The 26,780-nt window shown below is 42.3% G+C and overlaps 1 protein-coding gene across 2 annotated transcripts in view; it reads left to right on the forward strand.

The window, feature by feature from the left end:
- Window positions 1-14,224, forward strand: part of SYNPR (synaptoporin) — a 360,670-nt gene extending 346,446 nt beyond the window's left edge. For both annotated transcript variants that reach the window (XM_077451936.1, XM_077451937.1), the window contains one exon: window positions 8,925-14,224. In XM_077451936.1, the coding sequence (XP_077308062.1) occupies window positions 8,925-9,230 (306 nt within the window). In that variant the 3' untranslated portion in view covers window positions 9,231-14,224. The remainder of the gene's footprint in view (window positions 1-8,924) is intronic.
- The last annotated feature ends 12,556 nt before the right edge of the window (window positions 14,225-26,780 follow it).

Below are 26,780 nucleotides of genomic sequence, written 5' to 3' on the forward strand. Positions count from 1 at the left end.
TGTTCACGGCAAATTCGAAAGTGGCAGAACCCCGACTCCAAAGCATTCTCCCCATGTTGAGGGCATGTGGCCTGGTACGGTTCAGGAGGGGGGGCCCTCTCTTTTCCCCCCTCTTTTCCTGCCGCCTACCAGGTTGTGTTTTTGGATAAGGGTATGGTATGGCTTTTAGGGGGGCCCCTATGCAATTTTTTTTTAAATTGGCGCAGGGTTCCCCTTAATATCCATACCAGAGAAATTTTTTTTAATTTTGGTTCGGGGTTCCGCTTAATATTCATACCAGACTCAAAGGGCCTGACAATGGACTGGGGGGGGGGGTGACCCATGCCGTTTGGTTTAACGAGTTTTATCTATATTGAAGCGATCCGACATTACAGCCGCAATCAGTTTTAAATTACATTTTTTCCTTTAGAGATGTAATTTTACTGTGATACTGTTCTAAACACTGGAAAACTGCGCCACTTTGCAGGCATATTATAGACACCTCCCAGGCATGATATTTAAAGGAATATTTCATTTTTATTGTTTCACTTAAAGCATTATTAAAATCACTGCTCCTGAAAAAAGAGGTATTTTTAAAACTTTTTATTGCATTGATACATGTCCCCTGGGGTACAATAACTTGCATATAAGCCTTTAAAATTAGCACTTTTGATTTTTCATGTTTGTGTCTCATAGATTTTATGTTCGTGTGTTCGTCCAAATTTTTTTGCCTGCTCGCAAGTTCTGGTGCGAACCTAACCGGGAGGTTGTTTGGCTCATCCCTATAAGACAGTACAACTGGACCTCCTGCTCAACAAGTGCAGAGTGCACTGAGCTGCCAGACTGACATCCCAATACTACAGGTTTCATTTGGAGAGAATGTTATCCTGACAAAGCTGTAGGCATAGGTTTTTCCAACTTTAGAGGAAATCTGGACCTCTGCTTCAAGACCCTATTTATTGGCCAGTGGTATACTGTATATAGGCCAAGTGATGTTACTCTACAATTAATCAACCCATGTATAAGAAGCAGGGTACTCCCCTGTCATAACTGTTAGAAATGGAAAAAAAAGGAGGTCATGTGGTGACCAAATATATCATGATACACTTTGTAGGAGTTGGGTTTTAAGCATGGCAAATCTAAGATAAAGTAGATCCATGGTTTGCAGTGCTGACATCTTGGTGTTGTGTCTGGTATGAGCCGGGTTACTTTTGGAGCTGCTTCTTCAAGCACAGAACAAGGTAATTATTGCTGTGGGCTAATCTTATGTTAGCGATTAGGTTAAATTGGTGTCAAAGGTAGGGGGTTTCATTGATAGTTTATCTGTGCTATGCTCATGTAGGGCAAGGCAATACTTGTACTTTTAAATGAGCATATAACTCGCTCCCCTTCCTCCCATAGGACAATATTGAAGCTTGGTAATTGGTTGCTCGGGGATGCAGTGTGTAATCAGGGCCGGATTAACATAGGGGCTATTGGAGCTGCAGCTCCAGGCCCCTTTCTCAAGATAGGCCCATTTGCCCCCAAAAAAAAAAAAAATGGAAAGAAAAAAAGATTGACTTTGAGGATTGTAGCTCGGCGATCAGGAGTCACAGAGACCCCACATTTGGGGGGTCTGTAGCTAAAGACCCACTCCAGCACTGGTTAAAATATGGGGCTACTATCATCTATGGTTCCGGAGATACGGGGCTCCTTGCGCAGCCTGTCAGAAGCTACATACAGAGCGGCCAGTTTAAATACAAGCTGGAACACTCTGCAGCAGACTGAGAGGAGGAACTCACAGTACTTATAATAATTATCTGTATATTACTTATGATAATTAACCCCTTGCCACCCAGGCCCATTCTGAGACTTCTCTCCTACATGTAAAAATCATCATTTTTTATGCTAGAAAATTACTCAGAACCCTTAAGCATTATATATTGTTTTAGCAGACACCCTATGGAATAAAATGGTGGTCTTTGCAACTTTTTATGTTACACGATATTTGCGCAGCAATTTTTCAAACGTTTTTGTTTATAGTTGCAGAGTAGTGCTAGAATTATTGCTCTCGCCTAACGATCGTGGTGTATGTAACCTGTGTGTATTTGGCTCTGATACTAACCAGTGCCTACCCAGGGACTGACTAGTATCTCTCCCCAGCCTGTCCCCACACACCCTCTCACCTGCTGACCTGTGAATGGGGCAATCACTCCCGCAATGTTATTGTGTTCTGCCAGTGAATACAATGATTAGTGTTGCCAACTATAGCTGGCAGCACTGATTGTTTTGGGGAAAACCTGACAGGCTGGTTGTACTCAAGTCGGTTAATAGGTTGACTTGTGTAAAACCAGCTAGCCCATACATAGATCGACTATGGTTGGTCTCTGCTTAATTGGTGTAATTTCAATCCATGTCTGGCCCGCTTAACCACTACGCAGTCCCTAAACATCCTTCCACAAACCTTTAAATTTTTCCTTCCCAGATTACTTTATCCTCCTCTCCTATACATAGTGCCCACTGTCATACACTTCTCTCCTGTACATAGTGCCCACTGTCGCACCCTCCAAACTCCTCTCCTGTACATACTACTCACCGTCATACCCTCCATACTCCTCTCCTACCCTCCATACTCCTCTCCTATACATAGTGCCCACTGTCATACCTCCAACACTTCTCTCCTATGCATAGTGCCCACTGTCATACCCTCCACACTCCTCTCCTGTACACACTACTCACTGTCATACCCTCCATACTCCTCTCCTATACATAGTGCCCACCGTCATACCCTCCCTCTGCATTCATCTCCTGTAATTACTGCTTACTGTCCTACTCTCCACACTTCTCTCCTGTACATATTGCCCACTGTCATACCCTCCACACTCCTCTCTTGTACATAGTGCCCACTGTCACACCCTCCACACTCCTCTCCTGTACATAATACTCACTGTCATACCCTCCATACTCCTCTCCTATACATAGTGCCCACTGTCATACCTCCAACACTTCTCTCCTATACATAGTGCCCACTGTCATACCCTCCACACTCCTCTCCTGTACATACTACTCACTGTCATACCCTCCATACTCCTCTCCTATACATAGTGCCCACCGTCATACCCTCCCTCCGCATTCATCTCCTGTAATTACTGCTTACTGTCCTACTCTCCACACTTCTCTCCTGTACATATTGCCCACTGTCATACCCTCCACACTCCTCTACATATTGCTCACTGTCATACCCTCCACACTCTTCTCTTATACATAGTGCCCAATGTAATACCCTTTACACTTCTCTGCTGTGCATACTGTCCACTGTCATACCCTCCACACTCCTCTCCTGTACATAGTGCCTTCTGTTATACCCTCTGCACTCCTCTCATGTACATAGTGCCCACTGTTAGACCCTCCACATTCCTCTCCCTCACCTGCACATACTTCACACTTTTATACCATCCATACTCCTCCCCTATGCCTCTTACCCACAAAAACTGTTCTTTAAAATTATACTGAATATCCTCAATGTTACCAGCTCTAGGAAATCTCACAGGCCTCATATTTGTTCTGTCCCATTATTAGTAATTATTTAATTTTGTAATTACTATTGTGATGTATAGAGGAACACGGGGGATGTCAGCTAATCTAAATATAGCACTTGTAAAAAAAAAGCGTCCCTGAAAATATTTTTGAAATGTTGACAACTATGCACTTAGGCACTGCCCAAGGGCCACAGGGTCAGTAGGGGGCCCCATGAGAGGCTCCTGTGATATTAAAGCGGTAGTAAACTTTTCTAACATTACTACTTTTTAGAGGCCCTGGGGTAGGTTATGCCATAATGTACAAGTATGCCCAGCATATTAGCACATTAGGGTACACTTACCTGTCAGACTGAGCCCTCCAGTGCTGTGATCAATCCGGCGGGGCCCCGGCACTTCCATCTTCACCCTGTCTTCCTTCTGGGTTCTGTGCCTTCGGTCACTTGCCTTGGCCAGGCTGCGTTGATGTCATTCCCACACATGCTCATGTGCATCCTCTCTCTCTCCCATCACCCCCCTTTCTCTCTCACCCTCCCTTCCTTACCCCTCACACCTCTTTCATCCCCTCTCTCTTTCTCATCCTCCCTCTCTCTTTAATTTATTATAACAAAAAATAGTTTGCATTTTTATTTATTTATTGTTTTATGTATAAAAGGCCCCACCAAAATCCTCAGCACCAGGCCCATGATGTTCTTAATCTGGCCCTGTGTGTAATGAGGTGTAAGTCCCCTTTTACAGCATAGTTCCACTTAGGGGTTCTAGAGTATCCTCCTTTCAATTATCCATGCTCACTAAGGGGGGATTAAAAGCCTTCTATGGGTGGGATCAGGAAGAGAGTTTCTGTCAAAAACAGAAAAGACCCACCCTCTTGGACCTCATGTGCTACTCCTGCACCAAGAATATGTAGCTGAATTGCTTTCCTCTTGGGGAAAAGTTCAAAATTACCCCAGTTGGGAATAGATGCCTTTATGAACTACTTCTTTGATGAGAAAGAGGACTGGAGACTGAACACAGGGACTCTCCTGCCACTGAGAATGCCATTTGAGCAGTCAGATAAATGTGCCCTGAACCTTGCTATTGGAATTGTTGTGCTTAGCGCTGTTAATAACTGTTCTTTACTGCTATGAGAAGCCATTGAAGATGTACGGTTTCAACAAATTTGAAAGGAAAAGTTTGCTGCAGCCAAGTATGATGGATTAGTCTCTCATTATTTATGAGAAGGCAATGCTGTAGACATTGGCTGGCTGAAGAAGCTGTTGATGGGACCGGTGGGGAACAGGTAGTTGGCCTACCAAGGAGGACACTAGGGTTGATTTACTAAAACTGGAGAATGCAAAATCTGGTGCAGCTTCTGTTTTTTTTTTTGTCAAAGCTTAATTGAACAAGCTGCAGTTAGAAGCCAATTGGTTTCTATGCACAGCTGCACCAGATGTTGCACTCTCCAGTTTTAGTAAATCAACCCCACTGTGTTGGAGTTAAGCTTGGTTTGCAATTAACTGAAGCTGACCACTCATCCCGGTGGTCAGGGTGGACAGTTGCCCAGTGCCTGGAGCTACCAGGAATAGAGAAGCCTCTCAAGACTAGCGTATCCCCTAATGGGATTGGAACGGGACGTAGTGTGCCGCAAAAAAATGGACCTGGGTTTCTCACCCCCCTATAACTGGAGTATCTGTAAGTTGAATTTCAACTTCCAAGCCTTGGATAAACCTGTGGAAAGTGGGTGGGAAGAATTGTTGTCACACAAAAGCAGGGTGAAAATCTTCAGCCATGCCTAAGCTCATGGTCATGACTTTCCTCCCAGTGGGCAACTAGTAGGTAAATATTTCACCTCTTAGGTTGTGTAGAAGAAAGAAAACAAAAACTCCTGCACTGCCATATAGGGACTACCTTTTAAAAATGTTGTGCATAAACCCCTTGAGAGATGTACACTCAGCCGTCATTTACTGCTGCTTGTTTTGCGAAACGCTCCTATCCTGAACGCGATTCTTCCACATTCAGGAGGGAAGAGGTTGAGGGAGCTTGAACCTCACCTATCCGCAGCAGCTCCTAAATTCTGCTAAAAGCCTATGTGTACATGGACACACAGGCTTTTATGGAGTTGAGTTTCGAAGCTTTGGCAAAAAAAAACACCAAAAGCTCCTAAACTCAAATTTAGGAGCTGCTAGTGTACATGAAGCCTTAAACCTCACCATTGAGCAACTTGGTAATGACCTTTAGAACCTACCTATAAAGCCCAGTGCAAACAGCACAGCGATGAGCTAATTTCTCTGCTTTCTCCGACTATCAGCATGCTTCTTGTCAGTACATGAACTGATTGGCTCCTTGTGCTGCTTCACCCTCTTCCACTCCAGCCCTGCTGCAATAGGCTAAAAACAGGTCACATCCAGGTTCTTACAGTGATTGCAATTTTAAATGCAATGTGCGTTCATTTGTGTCTCTTATATCCGCCTTGAATTCAGATTTACAGTAAATGAGCACAGCATTTATTGCTGTATACTGTATAGAACAACAAATATAACTCTAATATTTTTTTTTTATATAATTTCTTTATTTTTATTTTTTTGTAACAAGAGAAAATGAACAATCTTTCTATAATTAACATTTAATTTCTGTATATGTAGCCAAACAAAAGGACAAAAATAAGTAATTACATTCAATTCCATCTATTCCTGTCTATTTCTAATATGCTGTCCAATGAAGATGGAAAAAGAAATAAGCCAAGATGGAAAAAAGGAGGAGAAAAAAAAAGAGAAGAAGAGTGAACGTCCCCTCTAAATTCCATGTTGTTGCTCCCTTCTGGATTGGGGGGGTGACGCTTTCCCCAAACCAGTTAAAATCAGCAGCTGCTATGGGGCGTAGCGCTATATGTGTAAATCCCAGGACTGTATGGATAGAAATACAAATCCTTTGGTAGGTAAAACATCCCCTTAGTCAACATTCACACTGGGCATTTAGCTCCTGTGTGCCAAATCACAGCTTTTTAAGCACCCGGGAGACACAGGTGCAGCATCCAACCCCTGCTGCCTGCAGCCTGTCAAAGTTTATGCTGCACTGAGTGGTGCCTGTGCTTAGGGTCCTATGTGATCCAGGAACTATGTCCAGAATGCAGAATACCTGTGTTCCTGGCGTACGTCCCTTACTGCATATGGCCCTAAATGCAAGTACAACTTGGTACAGCGTCCAGCCACATCCAGTCACAGCATATTTAATCGCGTCATAGACTTTGACAGGCAATGGGACTAAACGCTCAGAAAAGCATTTTAGATGTTTGCCAGAAATGTATTTACTGAGTTATTTGGTTCATGTCCCAAACATCATTACTACACAAATATTTCAGCGCCTTTAAACAAAATGTTTTACCCAGATATAGAAACATTTTACACTTCTGGAGTCGTTGAATTGGGTTAGGCACAATAAATCACGCGGTGTCAAGGTTAACTAATTATAATCCCCCCTAGAACACATACAGTCTAGAAATTTAATCTAAAAAGCATTTAAGATTGCATTTTCCTGTGACACTCAATAATTTGAATATAAATGCCAGGCGTGTGACAGATGTACCAGGGAGATGAATAATAGATGAGGGAGTCACTCACATCTTCATTCATCACCAAATTCAATTTGAACTTGAAAGGTGACACTATACACCATCTCCGCAGGACAGCACAAAGCCGATAAACGCTTTATTTTATTGGGGTGCTCTCTGGCGGAGATAAAACATCCTTTCTCTGTAGGAGCGCCGATCCCAATGCTAACCAGGTGTTCTCTGTATAGGTTTATTATTATTTATTTAAGGGTCATTAAGGAGCATCTGATATGACCTTAAAATCATTTAGAATTAGTGGAAGAATGAAGTGCCCATCTTGGCAACCAGATTCCAGTTTTTCTTGAAGCGCCATAAAAAAAATTACAGATTTTGTGTGTGGTTGCTACGTCACCATTTTCGCCAAATCCGCCCAATGATTTAGAAAGGGTAAAAGAAGTTTGTCTCTCTCTTTACAAACCTTTTGTACATTTATATTATACTATATTTCGTTTATAATATATTAAAATAGTTGACGCTTCATAAAGTCCTTACAGTTCTTAGTCTGATGCTGTTGATCCAGAAATAAGGAAAATCAAAAAAAACGACATTGCTGCTGACAGTTTATCCTCCCAGAGGGAAAAACGTTCCTTAACTTCGTCAACGGCAGTCAGAATAATTCCCATTAGTGAGCTGATGCATTCTTATAATTAGAGCTGGAAATGCTGTTAGTTGTAAGAGAAAGGATTCCAGTCCAATTTAAAGAATTCTTGCCACAAACTAAGCCAAAGATTTGATGAGTAGAGATTTCCTTTTAGGCCTCGCTGGCACGGGGAGCAAAGAAACAGTGAAAATAGGTGGTTGATCTTCAATTTCCTGCCCCCTGACCACCTACCTACAATCATGCATTGTCTAAGCATGCTCAGATCTGCACACATTTTCGCAGCTGCATTGCAGTTCGGCAAATTGTATACAGAGTGTTGCATTTGGCATGTGGGGCTGCTTGTCAATGCTTGCCATGCGTGTTAATTGAAGTCAACGGGACCCTTCTGTAACAGCTTGCCTGATTCTTGCCATTTCCATGTGGTATTTTAATGTAAACTCCCCCTTCTTTTGAGCTGTGTTTAGAATCATAGCTGTAGATCCTACATATAAACATGAGTAAATTATTACATCCACGTGGAAGAGTCATTGTGCTTCTGATGCAAGGTATGGTTGCAATATGGTTTCTACTCTATGGCTAAAGGTTTTTGGAAACCTGACCATCACACATACTATATGACCATAGGTATGTGGACATTTCTCAAAATTTTTGAGTTCATGTGTTTCCTGTGAATGGTAGAGGTAATGGCATAGCATACAACAATATTTTAGGCAATTGTACAGACTTTGTGACCTAGCTTTGGGAAGGCCGATTTCTATTCCAGCATAACTGTGCTACTTTGGACAAAGCCAGCTCCATAAGGATGTGGTTTGATGAGTTTGGTGTGGAGGAACTCGAGTGGCTTGCACAGAGGCCAGACCTCATCCTTACTCAACACCTGTGGGATAAATTGGATTAAAAATTTTGTTGAAAGCCACCCCAAAAGATTGGAGGCTGTTATAGACACATAGGGGGAGGGAAAACTTATATACATATTGATGGCCATGGATTTGAAATGGGATGTTCAACAAGCTCATATAGTTTATGATGGCCAGTTGTCAAAAAAATATCAACTGGTCATTATGGAGATTTTCAACAAACTTCATTAGATCTTTAATTTCTTTACAATAGTAAAAATACTGGCAATATATTCACAAAATATGAGATGCTTCAAAATAATAATCATGGTTCTGAATTTCTGGTTCAATTCCTCTTTATATGTGTATACATTGTCATATTTATAGTTTCTTTTTTTTACTTTCAGGTGTTTGGATTCCTGAATTTTATTCTGTGGGCTGGAAACATATGGTTTGTCTTTAAGGAGACAGGCTGGCATGCTTCTGGGAATAGATATCCACAAGAGCCAGTAGAGAAACAGTCTGGTAGCCAATCTTTAAGCCAGGGTGGATACAATCAAGACCCCTATGGACCAACTCCACCATATAATCAACCACAAGGAGGCTTCGGCCAGCAGCCAAGTTTTGGACAGCCTGTTGGACTTGGACAACAAAACTATAACCAGTCACGGTACAACCAAACTGGTCCAACATCTTTTGCCAATCAGATTTAATATATTCCTCTGTGCCGACCACAGACACCTTGACAAAATCTAATTCCAGGAGGAATGATACAGTGTTTTTCAAATTCGGTGCAGTTTCTTGAACCTGCCACAGTACAAATGGTGAATCATGGTATTCTAGTACGTATAGGAAACGGTGAAGATCAGTAATGTAGAAAATACCAGTTCTTTGTGTTTTACCTAGACATCCTAATATGTGACAAAAAATGCTAATTTTATTGTGCTAATAATAGTACCTTTCCCTCGACTCCCGCATGCTACATTATTCTCAGAAGTTGCGTGTTTGATGTTACTCCTATTTTGCCTGCATTTTTTTTTTCCGCATGATCCTGTACACAGTATGGTTGGATACTGTTACTATAACTTTTTTAACAGTTAAATGAAACAGATGCTGTACTGTAACCATATATGCCGTATCATTGTGCAGAGTTGAACTATTCGTTGTAGATTTGGGTATTTCTATATGCGAAACTCACAATGTTTTTCACCCAGCGTAAATGGGGACCTGTGTTAATGGAATTACTTACCTTGGGACATTTGAGAGCCTTTCCAGACTCCAATTCTAGTCCACCAAACTGAAATTTGTGCATGTGAACCCAATAACATCCATGTCAATATGGATCTTTTTTTCTGGTAGGTTAGGAACACTTGTGAAGTCTTTGTACTTTTACCAATCTTTCAGAAGCAGACATCATCATCACCCAATGTATATCCGATGAGTTGTGATTTCCACTGTATGTGTGAATTGAGGACCAAGTTACTGTGGTATATGTTTACAGTCTATGGTATACTGTAGCTACTCTCCAGGGAATATAAATCCAGATATATAAATATATGTATGCATTAAGAGCACAAAAAATATTTGTGTATAACTAAAGCACAATAAAAGTACAACACCTAATCAGAGGAGGAAGAAGACAAGCCAATGTTCATGGCAGAGTGTGCGGCTTATTTATGAGGGCTAGAAATCAGAGATTAAATAGGACCTTGGATTTTAAAATTTTGATTTATGTGGGCCCAGGTAGGTATATCACTGATACCTAAGGAGAACGTGCCATTGGTGCAAACTGTGCATCTGCACAAGGAAGCCCTGGGAGGTGGGGTCCATTTATAACAGGTGTGGTCCAGGTGGGTGCTTGGTTATGAGTAGTGTTCTGTCTGACCCCAGCTAGAGAATTCAGGCAATAAAAAAGGCTGCTCTTTACCTGCATGTGTGTAAAAGTGAATAAGTGTTTTCGCTTGGGGAAAAGTTTAATAGGGGGACCCCAAAAATTCTACATGCACAATGGGGCCTTTGATAACTATGAACGCCACTGTTGGCATCTGTATACTATGATATGTTAAAGTGGGCCTATTCTTAACACTCACATTATACATGAATCTGTAAGGCACATATCAACATTACCAAATAACAATATCATTCATAGGCATGTGCACATAGGCGTGTGCACATAGGCGTGTGCACATGGTGTGCACAGGCTGTGTCGGTTGCACCGGCACACCCTAATAACCTAGTGCGCATTAGCATTATCACTCTGTGTAGCAGTGGGGAGATGGGAAAGTTTTTCCTCTTACCGACTCTGCCAAAAGAGAAGTGCTTATGCACGCCTCTTTCACTGTGCCAGCAGGGGAGAGCAATGTGCCAGGGCCAAATATATAGACACACACACACATGTGTGTTTGAGCTTTGGGGTGCAAATCCAAATAATAATAATAATTACTAATAAGTAATAGGCTGCACACACCTATGATATCATAAAATATGCCAAGTAGGCAAAATTCTTTTGTATATGAGTAGAAAAAAACACTGCTCTGGAGCTACTGCAATTAAAATAAGGTCAGGGCAGATATCAAATGGTCTCTGGTTACCATGAGCATTTGGATGTTACATGTCAAACTGTCTATTGTGTTGAGCCAGATACACCTTGTCTGATAGACTTGCAGATGTAAGAGGATCAGAAAGGCACAGCACTGTTCTGCACTGATAAGATAGAAGCAGAGCTTTCTGCTTAATAAAACAGGGTTTTTGTTAAAACAGTGTACCAAAGGCCTTATATGCCTTTATAAAAATATATAAAAATTATTTAGGTATGCAAGTTTGTCATAAAAATATTGTCAAAGTAACCAACGCATGCTAACACTGTCAAATTTGGCCAGAGTCTCTGGGTATTACTGACCTATGGTCGTGAAAGAGGGCCAACATAGAGTACTGCAGGGGAGAGTCTGCATCTGATTACCAAAGCCATAGCCAACGTGACCTTTCCACAGACCTAGAACTTAACAGAGGGCATTCTTACCAAGGCCTATCTCCACTATAATTGTGGAGCTGTAGATCAGAAGTTCTGGATCCTGTGTTGGGTTCCTTTTTAGTAGAGATTGTCTATGGAAGGAAGTACAATATCCCCAGCAAAACAGCACCAAACGCAAAAAAGAGGCCACCACGGTGGCAGCCAAAACATCTGTTATAAGTGTAAAACAAGACATTTATTTACTAATATAATGAATGGCAGTGTGCTTCAGGATCATATAAATGCCCCTTTCATCTGGGCTAAAACTACAATAAGGGTTTATAGTTTATTGTTATTTTAGCCCTGATGAAGAGGGCATTTGTAGGCCCATGAAAGGTGTGGGCATACAATAAATTATGTATTTTATTGTCCATATATTTTTCCTTTACTATAAACTCAGCAAAAAGTGTAACATGCCCAATGAGCTTAAACAATAAGTGTCCTTATTGGCAGGAAGAGCCATTGTGGGATAGGCTGATTTAGTATTCACAGAGCAGGCCTGGTTAAGTTTGGTGTGAGGTGAACTAAACCTGTTTACACTTCAAACATCTGGTGGAAAGAAGCTAATTTTTTCTATATTCCTCTACACATGATTGGATGTTTGAGTGCAAACAGGTTCACTTGACCTCCATACTGTGGTAAATCAGACGCAGGTTCCCTTAATTTCATCTTATCCAATATTACCTGAGCCTTTAATAAGTCAAGCCCCAACATAATATAACATAACCAACCAAGTAATAAATGGGCATCCACCTTCCACTTGGGCCCAATACCTCATAGTTCCTTGGACAGCTGAACCCCTCTTTATTCTCGATTACAATTTTATCAAAGAAATATTGTCCTATATCTCCAAAAAATTCCCTGTTTTAGGGAATCCCTGTGTCCTTCCCTTCTCTTTTGTCCCTATATTTCAGTTTTTGTCATGTTTTTACCGCAGAGGAACCCTTGAAATAATTTTCAGGCCTCTGGGAACTCTTGAAAAAAACAATTTATTGGTGGACAGTGAGAAAAATGCCCCCTACAGAGATGGTCAGAATGCCACTCTTACAGACAGTTAAAAAGCTCATGCACCTGGCTCTGCCAAGTGCTACTGATTCTGGAATGATGCCGACACCATCAGATGGGGGGACCATCAGCATCTGGTGAATCCCTGCCAACCTCTGGAGGAAAACTGGGGTTCAATGGAACCCTCTGACAATGGCTGCTCTAATTGATCTCAAAGAAACATCAGTATAGGTGGAACAAATCATCAGTGGGTTTTGGAGATGAACTCAAACAGCTAAATGCAGATTAAACACATATATGTAAGCTGTTTTGATTTGTATTTTTTGATCCAGTCTTGTGGTTTACACAGCTCCGCCACATAGCACAGTCCTGGCTGGGCAGGAGACCTGTTTTTTCTGTGCAGCAGTTAAGTAACACTTACAAGTCTTGTCCTTTCCCCAGCCTGTGACTGGCCAATGAAAGAGAAGCAATAGACTGATGAGCTCATCTTTATTATTCTGCTCTCTCTTCCCAGCAGCATGCTCTTTGATATGACACACTGCAGCACAGCTGAGTGCTTCTCCTCTCCCAATCTGAGCTTTTTTGTACAGGGAATTGCAAAAAAGAGATACCAGGTTGATTTCAGATACTTACTCTGCTTGCATTCAAAAATACATTTCATGATATAATAACAACCAGCATCATTTAACCCACCCTGTGGGCCCAACCCATCATGAACGTCACCTGCGTTCAAAGTGCTCTAGGACAGCACAGTGCTCACATGTCATTATGCCAGAGCTACACTGTACAGGACCACCCAACCACCATTAGAGGAACCTGTGAATATCACGAAAAGACTACAAGATTTAAGGTATGTATAAAGTGAGATTTTTAGCATGGAAGATGCTTAAAGGAGGGCAGGGGCTTAAAAAACATGAATTTGGGCTTTAACCAATCTTTTTTTTTTTTTTGCATCTGAATTCCCATTGATCCTCGTAACTAGGGTTGTAGTAGTGGAGTGTGCTTTTGATCTATGAAGTTTGAACAAGAAGCTGTGTACCTCTAACCCTTCTAAGAAGGCTGGGAGATTTGTTCTTGCAGCTGTCCATAATAAATGAATAGGTCACATTCTCACATTTTTTTAGCCAGCTTCCAAAATGGCTGCCTCTGTTGTTTAACTTCTTCATCTTTTTAACCGTGCTCCCATTAGACGTTAGCTGTCTGTTTTACTGTAAGCTGGTGCAATATGATCTTATTGCTGTATCTTGGAACTGGGTCTTTTAGTGTCTGGATCACAGAATAATGAAATTGTCATGTCCAGAGACCATGTGAGGTATTTATACAGAAATAAAGAGGTTTTGTTGTATTTTCATCAACAATGTGGTTTTTAATCTGGCCATGTGGCGACTGGCTGCCATTGATTTGGTGGTCCGTGTTTTTGATTTTTTTTAAATGAAAACATCAATAATGAAGAATTTATAAGTAATGAATCTACTAATTCTTAATACTAACCCAGGGCATCGTAGATGATGTGATCTACCTAGTCCATTGATTTGTTGTACATTTTGCTGTACTTTTGGCTAAATCCAAGCACAAATGGTGTAGTTACTATTAAATGCATATTATGTTAACAATGTATTGATCTAAGTGGACAATCTATATTGTAATTGCATTATGACCCAAATAAAGTTGTTGCATAAAATGTACACAAAAGGTTTACTTGGTGTGTTTATTGAAAAACGCCTGGGCTGTGGAAGGTATGCTGAAAAAAGGCAAGCTGTGGGAAAAGGTCTTGTCGGCAGTATTGCCTATGGCCTCTGTACAGCTGATCTATTTCCCAATACTGATTTGCCATGTCTTATTCTGTACCATGTCTCTGTGTCAAGGTGACTTTGTTTCCTTTTGTTGGGGCTGAACCCCAAAGACCGGTGGGGTAATATTCAAGAAGAGACAGGATTGGTGTAGAAAGCACAGATCCACACAAAGGATAAAGAAGAAGCAGGGAGATTCTTGCACTGCAGGTCCAAGGTACAGCTGCCTCTCCAGCAAAGAGAACAGCAAACAACACAGTAGTGACATCAACCAAATCTCACTGTAAACTTCATGATACTAGCAGCTTTACCACAGCAGGTATACAGCTATAAGGCTGAAAACACAGGAGTGTTTACACAGAGGAAGTGCACTGTTATTTTTCTGTTTCAATGATATTTATTGAGGTTTTATAACATACAAAATGGTTGTACAATGTATAAAGAGGTAAGGTGAATCAGAAGGCATGTGGGGCACTGTTATTTTTCATGAGGAATTTCATACTAAGGTAGACCATAGATGATTCAATTTCCACCACAGGAAGGAACTGACTGCGCCTCCTGCAGCAATACTGTGTTCTGCCAGCGGGGGGGGGGCACGGGGAGCCCTCCTGGCTGACAGAGCACAATGATTACTGCTGGCGGCTATATCAGTAATTGTAAACCAGGCAAATTACTTGTTATGGGCATTGTCACTGTTTCCATATTGTGTTTATACTGTTTAAATATCGGTCATCTTAGTTTTAATAGGTGTTCTGTCATTTTTCAGGTTGCCAGTAAAAAATGTGCTCTGTCAGTAAATCTTCCATGTTTTGTTGGCAACAATGTTAAGGAAAAAGTCATGGACAGGAGACATATTACCAATCCGACAATCTACCTGCTCAGGGTTTCTCTTTTGTTTCACCCAGACACACCACTTCCAGTAAAGAGAACCTGCCAAGACAGTAATATGGAGGCAGACAGTGAAGTCCAAACCCCTGCAAACCTGCTCAGTAACTCTGATTGATGAAGGATGAGAATGGCAGCTCCCATATTTCTATCCTAACAGCATCATACAGTGCCGGGACAGGGTCATCTAGAGCCCCTCCCCCCCCCAAAAAGATGTATGAGCTTTATGTGTCAGCAAAAATCCCCACACAAAAACACGGAGCACTAATCTGCACGCTTACCCCCCCAAGTATAAATTTCCCCCCATCCCCTTCTGACATCCCCCACTCAGCACCAGTCTTTGTCCCCACCATCCCCCAAATTCCCCCCAGTTTAAATGCCTCCTCCTCCCCAAAAAAATCTACTCGTCCTAGCACAAATCTTCTATCACAAAAATGTCCCCTCTTAGTACACATCTTCTCCTCCACACTTCAAATCCCCCTCCCTCACAGCACAAATTCCCCCAAGTCCCCCCTCCTAGCACAAATCTTCTTTCTCCCATCCCCCTACCAACTCAAATCTCCCCCTCCCCAATTTCCCCTCTTAGAACAATACTTACCCACTGCCACCCCTTAAATTTATAAATGTGATTGGTCACAGTGATAACATGGTACAGACTGGGCCAATCACCGCTAATCACAACAAAACAAACTGAATCAATCAATTTCATTCATTAAAATGCTTGCTTATAGCAATGTATTTCATTGTTATATGCAAACATAATGTGTAAAAAAAAACAAAAAAAAACATACTGATTACTTCCCTAATACAATGTTACTATGGTATCATTATATCGCTCTGGTCCAAGTGTGTTAAAAAAAAACATAAAATATATATAATAATAATATATATAATATATATAATAAAAATAAAAAATGTTTTAAAAAATTTGATTTTTTTTCCACGGGTGACAGTATGTATTTATTATATTACAACTTCAGAAAAGTCGCCATGCCTCTTACTAAATACCTTGGACTGTCTACATTCCACAAAGGGCTCATTTCGGGGATATCTGTGATTGCTGACATTTTTTGGGCCTCAGGAAATGAGATAGGCCATCAGTACATCAAGACTGATCAATTTTCAAATTTGATACATTTTCAAATATATACCATAGTTTGTGGACTCTAACGTTCTTACAGACTAAATAATATACACTAATTATACATTAAACTTTATATTCAAATTCTAATTCATTCTATTCAAAAATCGAACCCTTCTGCTCATTGTCTCCAATAAACAGTCTTAGGGATCCCTTTAGGGGGTCTGTGCTCACAAAATGTCCAGGGACAGCTGGTAGCATCCTTCCAACCTCCAAGCAAAACTCTATACCAGTGATACCAGACTGTATCTGTGGACATCCTCCCTGTATCAGCATGCAAGAGAACCATGGGTTGTAGCTTCAGTATTTATGGCCTTCAGGTCTCCCACCTGAGGCCGCATGGCAGCCTGTGCTGGGGAGAGGCAGAAGCCCAACATCCACCTGGACCTCCCTCTAAGGCAGACTGGACAGAAACTGGACCAGGAGCCCATATGCTCTTCAGTAAGGATGAGCTTCAGCGTGTTCGCACAGCCCACCTCCCCACCTGGACCTCCCTCTAAGGCAGACTGGGCGGGAACTGGACCAGGAGCCCATATGCTCTTCAGTAAGGATTAGCTCCAGCGTGTTCGCACAGCCCACCTCTCCACCTGGACCTTCCTCTGAGGTAGACTGGTCAGGAACTGGACCAGGAGCCCATATGCTCTTCAGATATTGTAACAGGTACCCAGCATTCTTTGAGGCACATCCCCTTCTAATTGGCCAGGGCTGTATGGACATCCATGCTCTCATCTGCCAGATTTCCACCTACTATCTACTATCTACCTACTACTATCATTGCTATTGTATCAGTGTAGAAATCAAGACAGCTTGAATCAGCATCAGAGCACACTGAATAGACACTATCAAACAATCACAGCTCTCTGTTAACCTTCAGCCCTGGAAGATTTGGCTGGTCAACGACCAGGCCATTTTTTTGCAATACGGCACTTCGTTGCTTTAACAGACAATTGCGCAGTCGTGCGACGCTGTACCAAAACAAATAGAGCTTTCTTTTGGTGGTATTTGATCACCTGTGTTTTTTTTTTTTTTTTTTTTGTGCTGTAAACAAAAGAAGAGCGACAATTTTGAAAAAAACACAATAGCTTCTACTTTTTGCTATAATAAATATCCCAATTTTAAAAAAAAACACATTTTTTTCCTCGGTTTAGGCCGATATGTATTCTACATTTTTGGTAAAAAAAAAAAAAAATCGCAAAAAGCGTAGATTGATGGGTTTGCGCAAAAGTTATAGTGTCTACAAAATAGGAGATAGATTTATGGCATTTTTATTTATTTTTTACTAGTAACGGCGGTGATCTACGATTTTTATCAGGATTTTGATATTGCGGCAGATAAATCGGACACTTTTGATACATTTTTGGGACCATTGACAATAAAAATGCACTGATTACTGTATTAATGTCACTGGCAGGGAAGGGGTTCACACTAGGGGGCGATCAAAGGGTTAACTGTGTTCCCTAGGTGCGTTCTAACTGTGGGGGGAGGGACTGACTAGAGGAGGAGAGAGATCGGTGTTTATACTTAGTATGAACACACAATCTGTCTCCTCTCCCCTGAGAGAACCAGGATTTGTGTTTTTACACACACAAATCCCGGTTCTCGCTCTGTCATGCGCGATCGCGGGTGCCTGGTGAATGCACTCGTATCAGCTCTGGGCACACTCTGCAGGCGCGGGCTCGCGCCTCCTACAGCGTCTTAAAGGGCTGTTGATGGGTGGGGGATAAGAGAGGGAGGGGTGAGAGGTGAGGATGAGAGAGAGAGAGAGAGAGAGACCCTAGCTCTATCTTCAGACCCTTCTGTGCACCCCCTGTTCCAATCCTGTCTATGGGTAGGTGTGTGTGATGCCCGATACCCTCCTTAGGACGTTAACGCTGGCCAGCAGCAGGCAGGGAACTTTTTCTTCTGAGTGAGGATGAGGGGGCTCTGCTCCTTCCAGCAGATAAATTTTTATTTTTATGTGATAGACCACTGATTGTCCCGAGTAGCAGTTCCTGGCTGCCTTCGCCTCCCACTGGTCCTTGGTGCCCCTGACCAACCTGTGCTCCGGGCGGCTCCAGCCTCTGGGTGGTACCGCCTTGTCGGGGTTGCTGCACCTGCTGCTCCCCAACTGTCTGGTGGTCAGAGAACTCTGCTCCGTCCCAGGCTCTTGCTTCTCCCTGCTCCCGCTGTCACCAGTCCAAGACACCCCATGACAAGGGGCAGCTGTTTTGGGTCCCTCAACAATGACTGGGTCCTGGGTAGCTGCCCCTTTTGCCCCGCGGTAAAGATGGCCCTGCCTCCCATAGATTTTCAAATAGAGATTATCCTAGTATGCCTTAGCTCTTCAATGTTTTCACAGACCCATAACAGCAGCCATCCTAAAGCTAGCCATATACTAGAAGATTATGTACAGTAGTAGTGCAAGGACCTGCTTAATTTAGTACCAATGCAATTAATTGTTTAGGTACCGTATGCTCTCAGTTTGCATACTTTTGGTAAGTCTAAATGAGATTGTGCAGAGACTAGAAAAGTTCAGAATGTCATTGGAAGGAGCAGCAATGGGGTGACACCTCTCTGGTTTTGACCAGGAAGGGAGACACAAGGTTTTTAGCAATCCTGAAGTTGGTAAGGTGCTGCCAATGATAGGATCGCCAGTGTGACATAAGCCTAAAGCTCCCCACACACTTTTCAATCTGGTTGTACAAACTTCTTTAGTTCTACCAAGAAGCATGTAGTGCAAGGGCATGCCTGATTGGATAAAATTGTATTAGATAGGTGCGTGTAGGTGGTAAATCTAAAGTAGATTGTACAGAGGTTGTATGGCCAGCTTGTAATGTGTATGGTGACCCTAATAGTGGCCATACATGCTTTGATTTTAACATTCAATCGAAAGGATTGAATCTACAAAATCTACTCTTGATTTCGATGAGATCAGATTGGATCAAACTGAGTCTATCGGTGAGGATGGAAAATGATTGGTGGTTTTGTATTGATCAACAGCACTGAGATACTTTGTTCATGAGTACAGTCGTATTTCAGTAGATTATGAGATCACATGATGGAAACAGATGATACGTTTTGACTGTATCTTAACTATTCGTCGAAAATTAAATTTGGTAAATTAGTTCACATAAATGTATTTCAAATGGGGGGAGGGGACTGACCATTCAGGCATATCAGGCGCTGCTCGAAGGCCCGGGGCCATTAGGGGGCCCACCTGACTGTGTTGCCAAACATGTGTTGGACACATGGAGAGAGAGCTCAGCTGGCCCGATCTGCAGGTTTCCCGGGAGCTGCACACGGCTGACTCTGCTCTCTCTCCCGCACTCCTTTGGGCATAACTACAATTAGAAATGCAGTGAGTACACTTGATATCACACTGATCCAGCCTGTCACTCAGCCACAGAACAGATGCCTTGGTGATCCTTCCTGCACGACCCCCCTCCCCCCTTCCTCTCCTTGTGCTTGATAATGGAGGTCCGCTCTGGCCAGCTACTGTCTCTGCTGGTCTTCCAGCCACTGCACTGTGACTCTCTGATCCTTCCCGTGCTCTCCTCCTCCTCTGCTCAGGCTTGATAAGAGAGGTCAGCGAGGAATCCGCTGATCCCCGCTGAGCAGGCGGATGACAGGTCTGTTTCTGCTTACTGCGCTGAGACAAACCTGTCAAAGTTTCATTCTCCTCTATGGGGAGATCGGGTGAAAACAGACCGCCTGTCCGATCCGATCTGACAGATGGATGGAAAATAGGGTCTCCATCCGTCTGGATTTCACGGACAGGATCGCACAGCAGTGGGTGTCAGCAGACATGTCTCAGCTGACATCTGCCACTCCATAGGGTTGAATGGAAGGTTTGATTTTAACAGGCGGACCTGATCGGAAAGGCCGTGTGAAAGGGATCTTACCCTCACTCTGCTGCACCTGCGATTTCTGCAGGCAAGACAAAGGGGAAGCGCCGAGCGGCAAGTACATCTGGCTCCCTTGCTGGCCTGGCCAACCACAACTCACAAGTGGCTGGCGGTAAAACATTTTTGAAAAAAAAAATCCTTGTCTGTGATTGTGAACTGTGCATGCGCAGTCTGAAGCCAGCCGATTAGAGAACTGCTAGGCTCATATACCACATCCCACTATCCCAGATCAGGCAGTGGGATGTGGCTTAAATTCACACACCCCCACCACACAAGTAGAGACCAAGCTCAGCAGTTCACTAATCGTCTGGCTCCAGACTGCGCATGCACAGTTCAGAATCACAGACAAGGATTTTTTTAAACTGAGGCCAGGAGGTATTTAACCACTTGCCGACTGTGCTAAAGCCGAATGACAGCTACAGCGCAGAAGGCCAGTTATAGGAGGCCGTCATATGACATTCTTTAGTGATCGCACTCGCAGTGCTCTGTGCACTGCTGATCACAGATTGAGGTAAAAAGCCAATCAGTGTTACCACGTGAACAGCTGTGTCCAATCACAGCTGATCATAGGTGTGCATGGCCTATTGCATTAGGGTGTGCACCCCAAAGCTCAAGAAATAGATGGTGTTAGTAGGGCAGAGATTGGTGTCAATAGGGCAGTGGATTGGTGCCAGTAGGGCAGATATTGGTGTCAGTAGGGCAGAGACTGGTGTCAGTAGGGCAGAGATTGGTGTCAGTAGATTAGTGGATGATGTCAGTAGGGCAGAGATTGGGGTCAGTAGGGCAGAGACTGATTTCAGTAGGGCAGAGATTGATGTCAGTGGGGCAGAAATTGGTGTCAGTAGGGCAGAGATTGATGTCAGTGGGGCAGAAATTGGTGTCAGTAGGGCAGAGATTGGTGTCAGTAGGGCAGTGGATGGCATCAGTAGGGCAGTGGATGGCGTCAGTAGGGCAGAGATTTGTGTCAGTAGGGCAGAGACTGGTGTCAATAGGGCAGAGATTGGTGTCAGTAGGGAAGAGACTGGTGTCAGTAGGGCAGAGATTGGTGTCAGTAGGGCAGTGGATGGTGTCAGTAGGGCAGAGATTGGTGTCAGTAGGGCAGTGGATGGTGTCAGTAGTTTTTATTATTTTATTTTTTATAATTTGTTACAATTTTATTTATTTATTTATTTTACAATTTTCTTAGGAGCCCCATTAGGGGCCTTTGGTAAAATATCAGAGGTCTACATAGGGGGAATCTGCGCCACACTGGGTGATTAGGGTTTGCCCAGGCACATCTGGCACACCCTGTGCGCACGCTTATGCAGCTGATCATGATGTAAACAGAAGGCAATTATCGACTTCCCTTTCCTCACGCTGACAGCATGAGGAAGGGAGAAGAGAGCCGATAACAGGCTTATATAAAAGGGACATCTACACTGATAATCACGGCACTGATTATCAGTGCAGTCCCAACAGTGCCCACCAGTGCGGCCAATCTGTGCCACCTACCAGTGCCGTCTCATCAGTGCCCATCAGTGAAGGAGAAAAATTACCTGTTTGCAAAATTGGAGAGACACAAACTTGTGTATTCTGTCCACTAGAAAAGTCATCATAAGACAAACAATGTCCCAGCAGTCTAATTCAGTAGCATTAATTTATCTTCATAGATCTCTTAAGGATTATGGTTGATTATTATTTCTGTCCCAAGTCTCTCCAACCCAGTCTGCAGGAGGGCCATCATATTCCCTCTGACTTTTAGCCTTCCACTCCAGGAGGGAAGCTCTATTGTTCTTATTCAGAGAAACAATCCAGGCCTTGCTCACAGCGTCCATTACATTGGTGTCCATCATTGTAGAATGATCTGCTCTCTCCATGGGCCATAATCAGTGGGTAGGAGGCTTGCCCCTAGTCCTCTCCAAAACCCCCTGTCCTGGTTGGGTCTGTCACAAAAAGCTAAAGGGCAGGACCACCTGACGCCATCATCACTTTAGGTTACATCTACCATACGAGAACATTTAGCAGTTAAGTATTTTACAATGTCTCCAGCTGTGTGTTACTTCCAAAGCATTGTTACAGTCAGTTCTTCTGAGGAACCACCCGAGCAAAGAATTGCACCTTGCCTTATGCCCCGATGTAAAATCTGACTACTAAATACATGTTAACTCCAGGGTTTAAGTCCTGCTGGAACGCATGGGAACGGAGTTCCTGTACTTTTTCCAGAACAGGAACTCAGTTCCCGTTAGCAGCCGTGTCCTGCAAGACTTTGAAATATGTGAGCTGTGTGGCAGGTGCTGCACCAGCAGCTGCCGACACAGCTCGCAATAGTAAGTGCCGCACACCTGACCATTCAGGCATTGCCAGTAGGGGGCCCCCTGACAGCTTCCGCTTCGATCTACCGGTCAATCACAGCTAGCTGACGGGTAGATCAGGTCTAGGTCTAGCTGACGGGTAGATCAGCTATTCTGCTCACAGGACATGCAGGGAGAGAGGTGAGCTGAGGGAGGAACATCAGTTTGGGGTGGTAAGCTGAGCACAATACCTGGCAAAGTTTAATACCAGGAGGGAAGTTTATGTGGAAATATGTGAAGGGTTGGAATAGCAGCGAGGGTGTGTTGGAGCCCTGCAGAGTTTGCAGCCCCCCAAGCTAACATACATCTCCTAAGCAGGAACACATCACTATCTCCCCAAGCATTCTGTCCAGATAATGTGCATTTAATTTATGACCTTTCCGTTTAACCCTGTGTTATCCAAACTCTGTTCAATAAAAAGTGTAAACTCACCACATAAACACTCTATATACAAAATAAAATTCCCCAATAAAGATCAGAACATGATGTTCACATTTGCATGGAAGCACAATTGAATGAATGCTGATTATTCAGAGAATTACCGTATTTATGTTTATTGAGGATTGTTTTTCTTTTAATGTACTAACAGTTAAGCTTCATACACACAATACGAAAATTGAATGAAAAATACCACTTTTGAAGTGTTTGTGCATATGAGCGTATCATTTTTATTTTTTTTGGTGGGCGAGTGGATCTTGGGTGGGAGCTCCCACACTTTTTTCCCCAGGACTTGACCCCTGGTTATCTCATAAGCCCATTAGCACCAACTTTTTTCCATCTTGACTGTCCGTAGCATTATCCTGACCACTCTACAGGCTGGATGTGAAACAGATGCAGAAAATATTTTTAACCAAAAGGAAAACAATTTATTTTGTCCTGTCAGATGAGTGCTTAAGAAAATAACAATGCTTTGTTTCATCAGTAATTAAGGTCTTGCTTCTGATGGACACCAGTAATATGTACGTGTTTGTCTTGTCTCTAAAATAGCATGTAATTTAGCATTCTGCTGAAGCAAGAACGGGAAATGTACAGTTTAAACATCGAGTAATGCTTCTCAATTATCCGGGTAATGACACTGTCAGATGGCAAATTAAAGGAGAAGATGTGAGAAGGTAATCCTCCCTGTTCATTAATACCCACCAGTGCCAGCCAGCTTCATTCTGGAAACATTTAGACCCGCCAACCATCTGTGTGACAGTTCATTGTTGTAGAACAGAAAAAGAGATTACCTAATAAAAGAACCATATACCAGCTTATTCTTTATGACAAAGCTTTAATGAACTGCCACTTAAAGAAGGACCCTTATAAAAATCATTAAGCTTTTATTTCATCCCCCAGGGGACCAAGAGCTTGGCCCTGTTATAATTAATGGTCTTATTGCAGATTAAAAGCACCATTTGCTGGCACTATCTACATTCCATTCTCAAGACCAATTTATGGGTGTTCCTGTGAGGGGAGGTTCAGCCAGCACTGAGCCTCCGCCCTATCTCTAAACTGACTGTTCTTTTCCTTTAATGAATGCTGCCGTTACAGCGCTAATTGTTTATTCCAAATGAAAAAAGATCACTTAGTGCCTGTGGTGCAGATAGTACGTCATATTCCCATCGCACACGTTCCTGGATGCGCTCTCAGATTTTGGTGCTGTAGCAACAACCAGCTGGATACTGGTTCAAGTCATGGTGATATTTGCCAGCACACCATGGAATGACACAAGTAGCGTCCAAACGGGTGATTTATTGCATGATCACAACACAAAGATAGTGCAACGTTTCGGAGCCACGCAGGGCCCCTTCGTCAGGCATGTGTGGTGCAGGTAGACACACAGGGGTTGATTTACTAGAGGCAAATAGACTGTGCACTGCAGTTGCTCCAGGACTTAGTAAATGAGAAAAGCTTCACTTTGAAAAGAATAATGTCTTTGTTGAAGATAATCCAGCAGAACGACTTGATTATATGGCAATTTGTTAATCACACGGACACCCCGTGGACCCTAAGCACGATCCTTCTTTATTTAATCAAATTTGTATTTGGACTGGTGCCCGCTAGGATTCAGTCTAGTGCTGCAATCATTAGGCTGAGCTCTTTTTTCCAGCCAGGCTTTTGCCTCTGTCTCCCTCTTTGCGCAAGTTGCCGCAATTGCTGCGCTGTTTTGGGTGTTTACACCCAGTGGCGCTTGCAATGTGCTGGCAGCCCATATCCAAGTTGGGGGACCCGCTGATTGCGCTTGCGCGATGTGTCGTTCCTGCATCTTGGATTGCGCATGTGCACTAGTACCTTGGAAAAGATGTCCGCGTTCCGGAAGTGATGTTAGATGCTTCCAGAACAGGGAGCTATGAATGCGGCGTCGGCCGCCATTCTCTGTCAGGGGATTGGAACGAGAGAGAGTGTTTCCTCTCTCCTCTCCCTCCGCATTTTTCATTTTGACATTGCCGGCAGGTAAGCTTAATATTCGGTTTACTTTTCTTGAAGTAACAAACTTCTAACTATGGATAAACTACCACCCTCTGTCTGGCTTCTTTTATTTTTAGGCAAGCCATTCCTGATGCCACTTCCATTTGGGATAATCAAATTCCTGGGGATCTATTGGTGGAGTGATTTTCAAAATATATCTGGATCCTGCTCCCCTGTATCTATACCCAACAAATTCGCTTCTGCTTTCAGGTGAATGATAATCGTTTTTTCAATCTTTTTTGATCCTACCAACATTAACTCAGGTAATTATTGTATTTTCCCTTTCTGTTGGGACTTTTCTACCCAACACAGAGTTTAAAGATTGTATAACTACATGAGGATAGAGGGGTCAAGTCTCCATACACTTCCCATATATATATACCTTATTTACTGATACATATGTTTTCTTTTTTAGGATTCAGTTACTCTATGTACATTGTTCCCCTGTGGTTATTGTGCTCATGACATAGAGTCGTCTGCTGAAAATATTCAATGATCAAAACGCCTAGGCGTCATATTATGTAAAGTTTGCATACTCGGCAGGTCCTTTAATGCTTCAACAAATAATGTTTTATTGTAAAACTTATTTTTTGGAAATATTTAACACAAATTACAAGTGTGTGCTTTTGTGCACCTCTATTTTTGTATAGAGGTTTTATAAATGACAAATTATACATTTTGCAATAATTAATCCCAACTTTGTTGTTGTTTTACTTCTTATAGTAATCATTTCATACAGCACGCTAGGATCTCCTGAAGAAGCTCACTTGAAGCAAAACATGTAGAGTGGTAGTGTTTGTATACATTTATGAACTGAACGTGATATGCAGATAAGGGATTTTTTATGAAAATGTTTTTATTGACATTAATAAAATATATTTTTTAAAAATACTATATTTCTTCTTTATTGACTCCTTAAAAGTCTCACAGTTTTCTCCTTTTTTTCATGTATTCTTCATAAGAAATTGGGATGTGGTGTCCTCTATGACCAGGCAACCCTCAATCTTTTTGGTTTACTTTTAAACACTGTCAGTTAGTAACTGTTGAGGAAGAACACATGTTCTTTATATTGTATATGTAATAAATATTACATAGATGGAGATGTTCAAATTGTGGATCAATACCTGATTAAAAATGCAGTTTGAATTATCTTTTCAGTTTATGTTTTGGACAGTGTTATCCAGGGATATATTGAACCCATGTTTTCTTGAGTTCTTCACTGCAATGCAAAAGTTTCTATCTACTGGAATTTGGAAACCTGTACCTTGCAAATTAAGGTTTGGGTTTGACAACAATGGTGAGAGATGTTTAATCTGGATTTTTGAAAAATAATTTAAATTCAGCAAGAATTCTCTAAGAAATCCATGATGAGCTTGTGCTATGGTAGCCCGGGTATGTCTAAGTCTCTTTTTGGTTGTCCTATCTGCATCTCGTAAAACATTTTGCAATTTCCCACTATATGTTCAATGTCTCTAGACATATCAATTCAGCACATTACAATTCACACACATGCTTTGGAGTGCTGAATGCTTTGATGAGCTCTGTGTATCATCTTTAGCATTTCAGATCTTCATCCTTTTGGGATTACATTTCAATCCCTTGACATAAGTGGGTTATTAGTAATTGAGACTGAATGATGCAGGGGCCAAATTTCCTATCAGTTGACTGGTACTTGTTTTCTTCCATGTAGGCAATCATTTCTAATCCTTTATAATTCAACTTCTTATCTGCTTTCAGAATTACATCATTCTCTGTTTTTTCTTTTAG

The sequence above is a fragment of the Lithobates pipiens genome, unplaced genomic scaffold (assembly GCF_037356315.1).
Source record: "Lithobates pipiens isolate NorthernLeopardFrog02 unplaced genomic scaffold, aLitPip1_a1.2 Scaffold_23, whole genome shotgun sequence".
NCBI classification, from domain to species: Eukaryota; Metazoa; Chordata; class Amphibia; order Anura; family Ranidae; genus Lithobates; species Lithobates pipiens.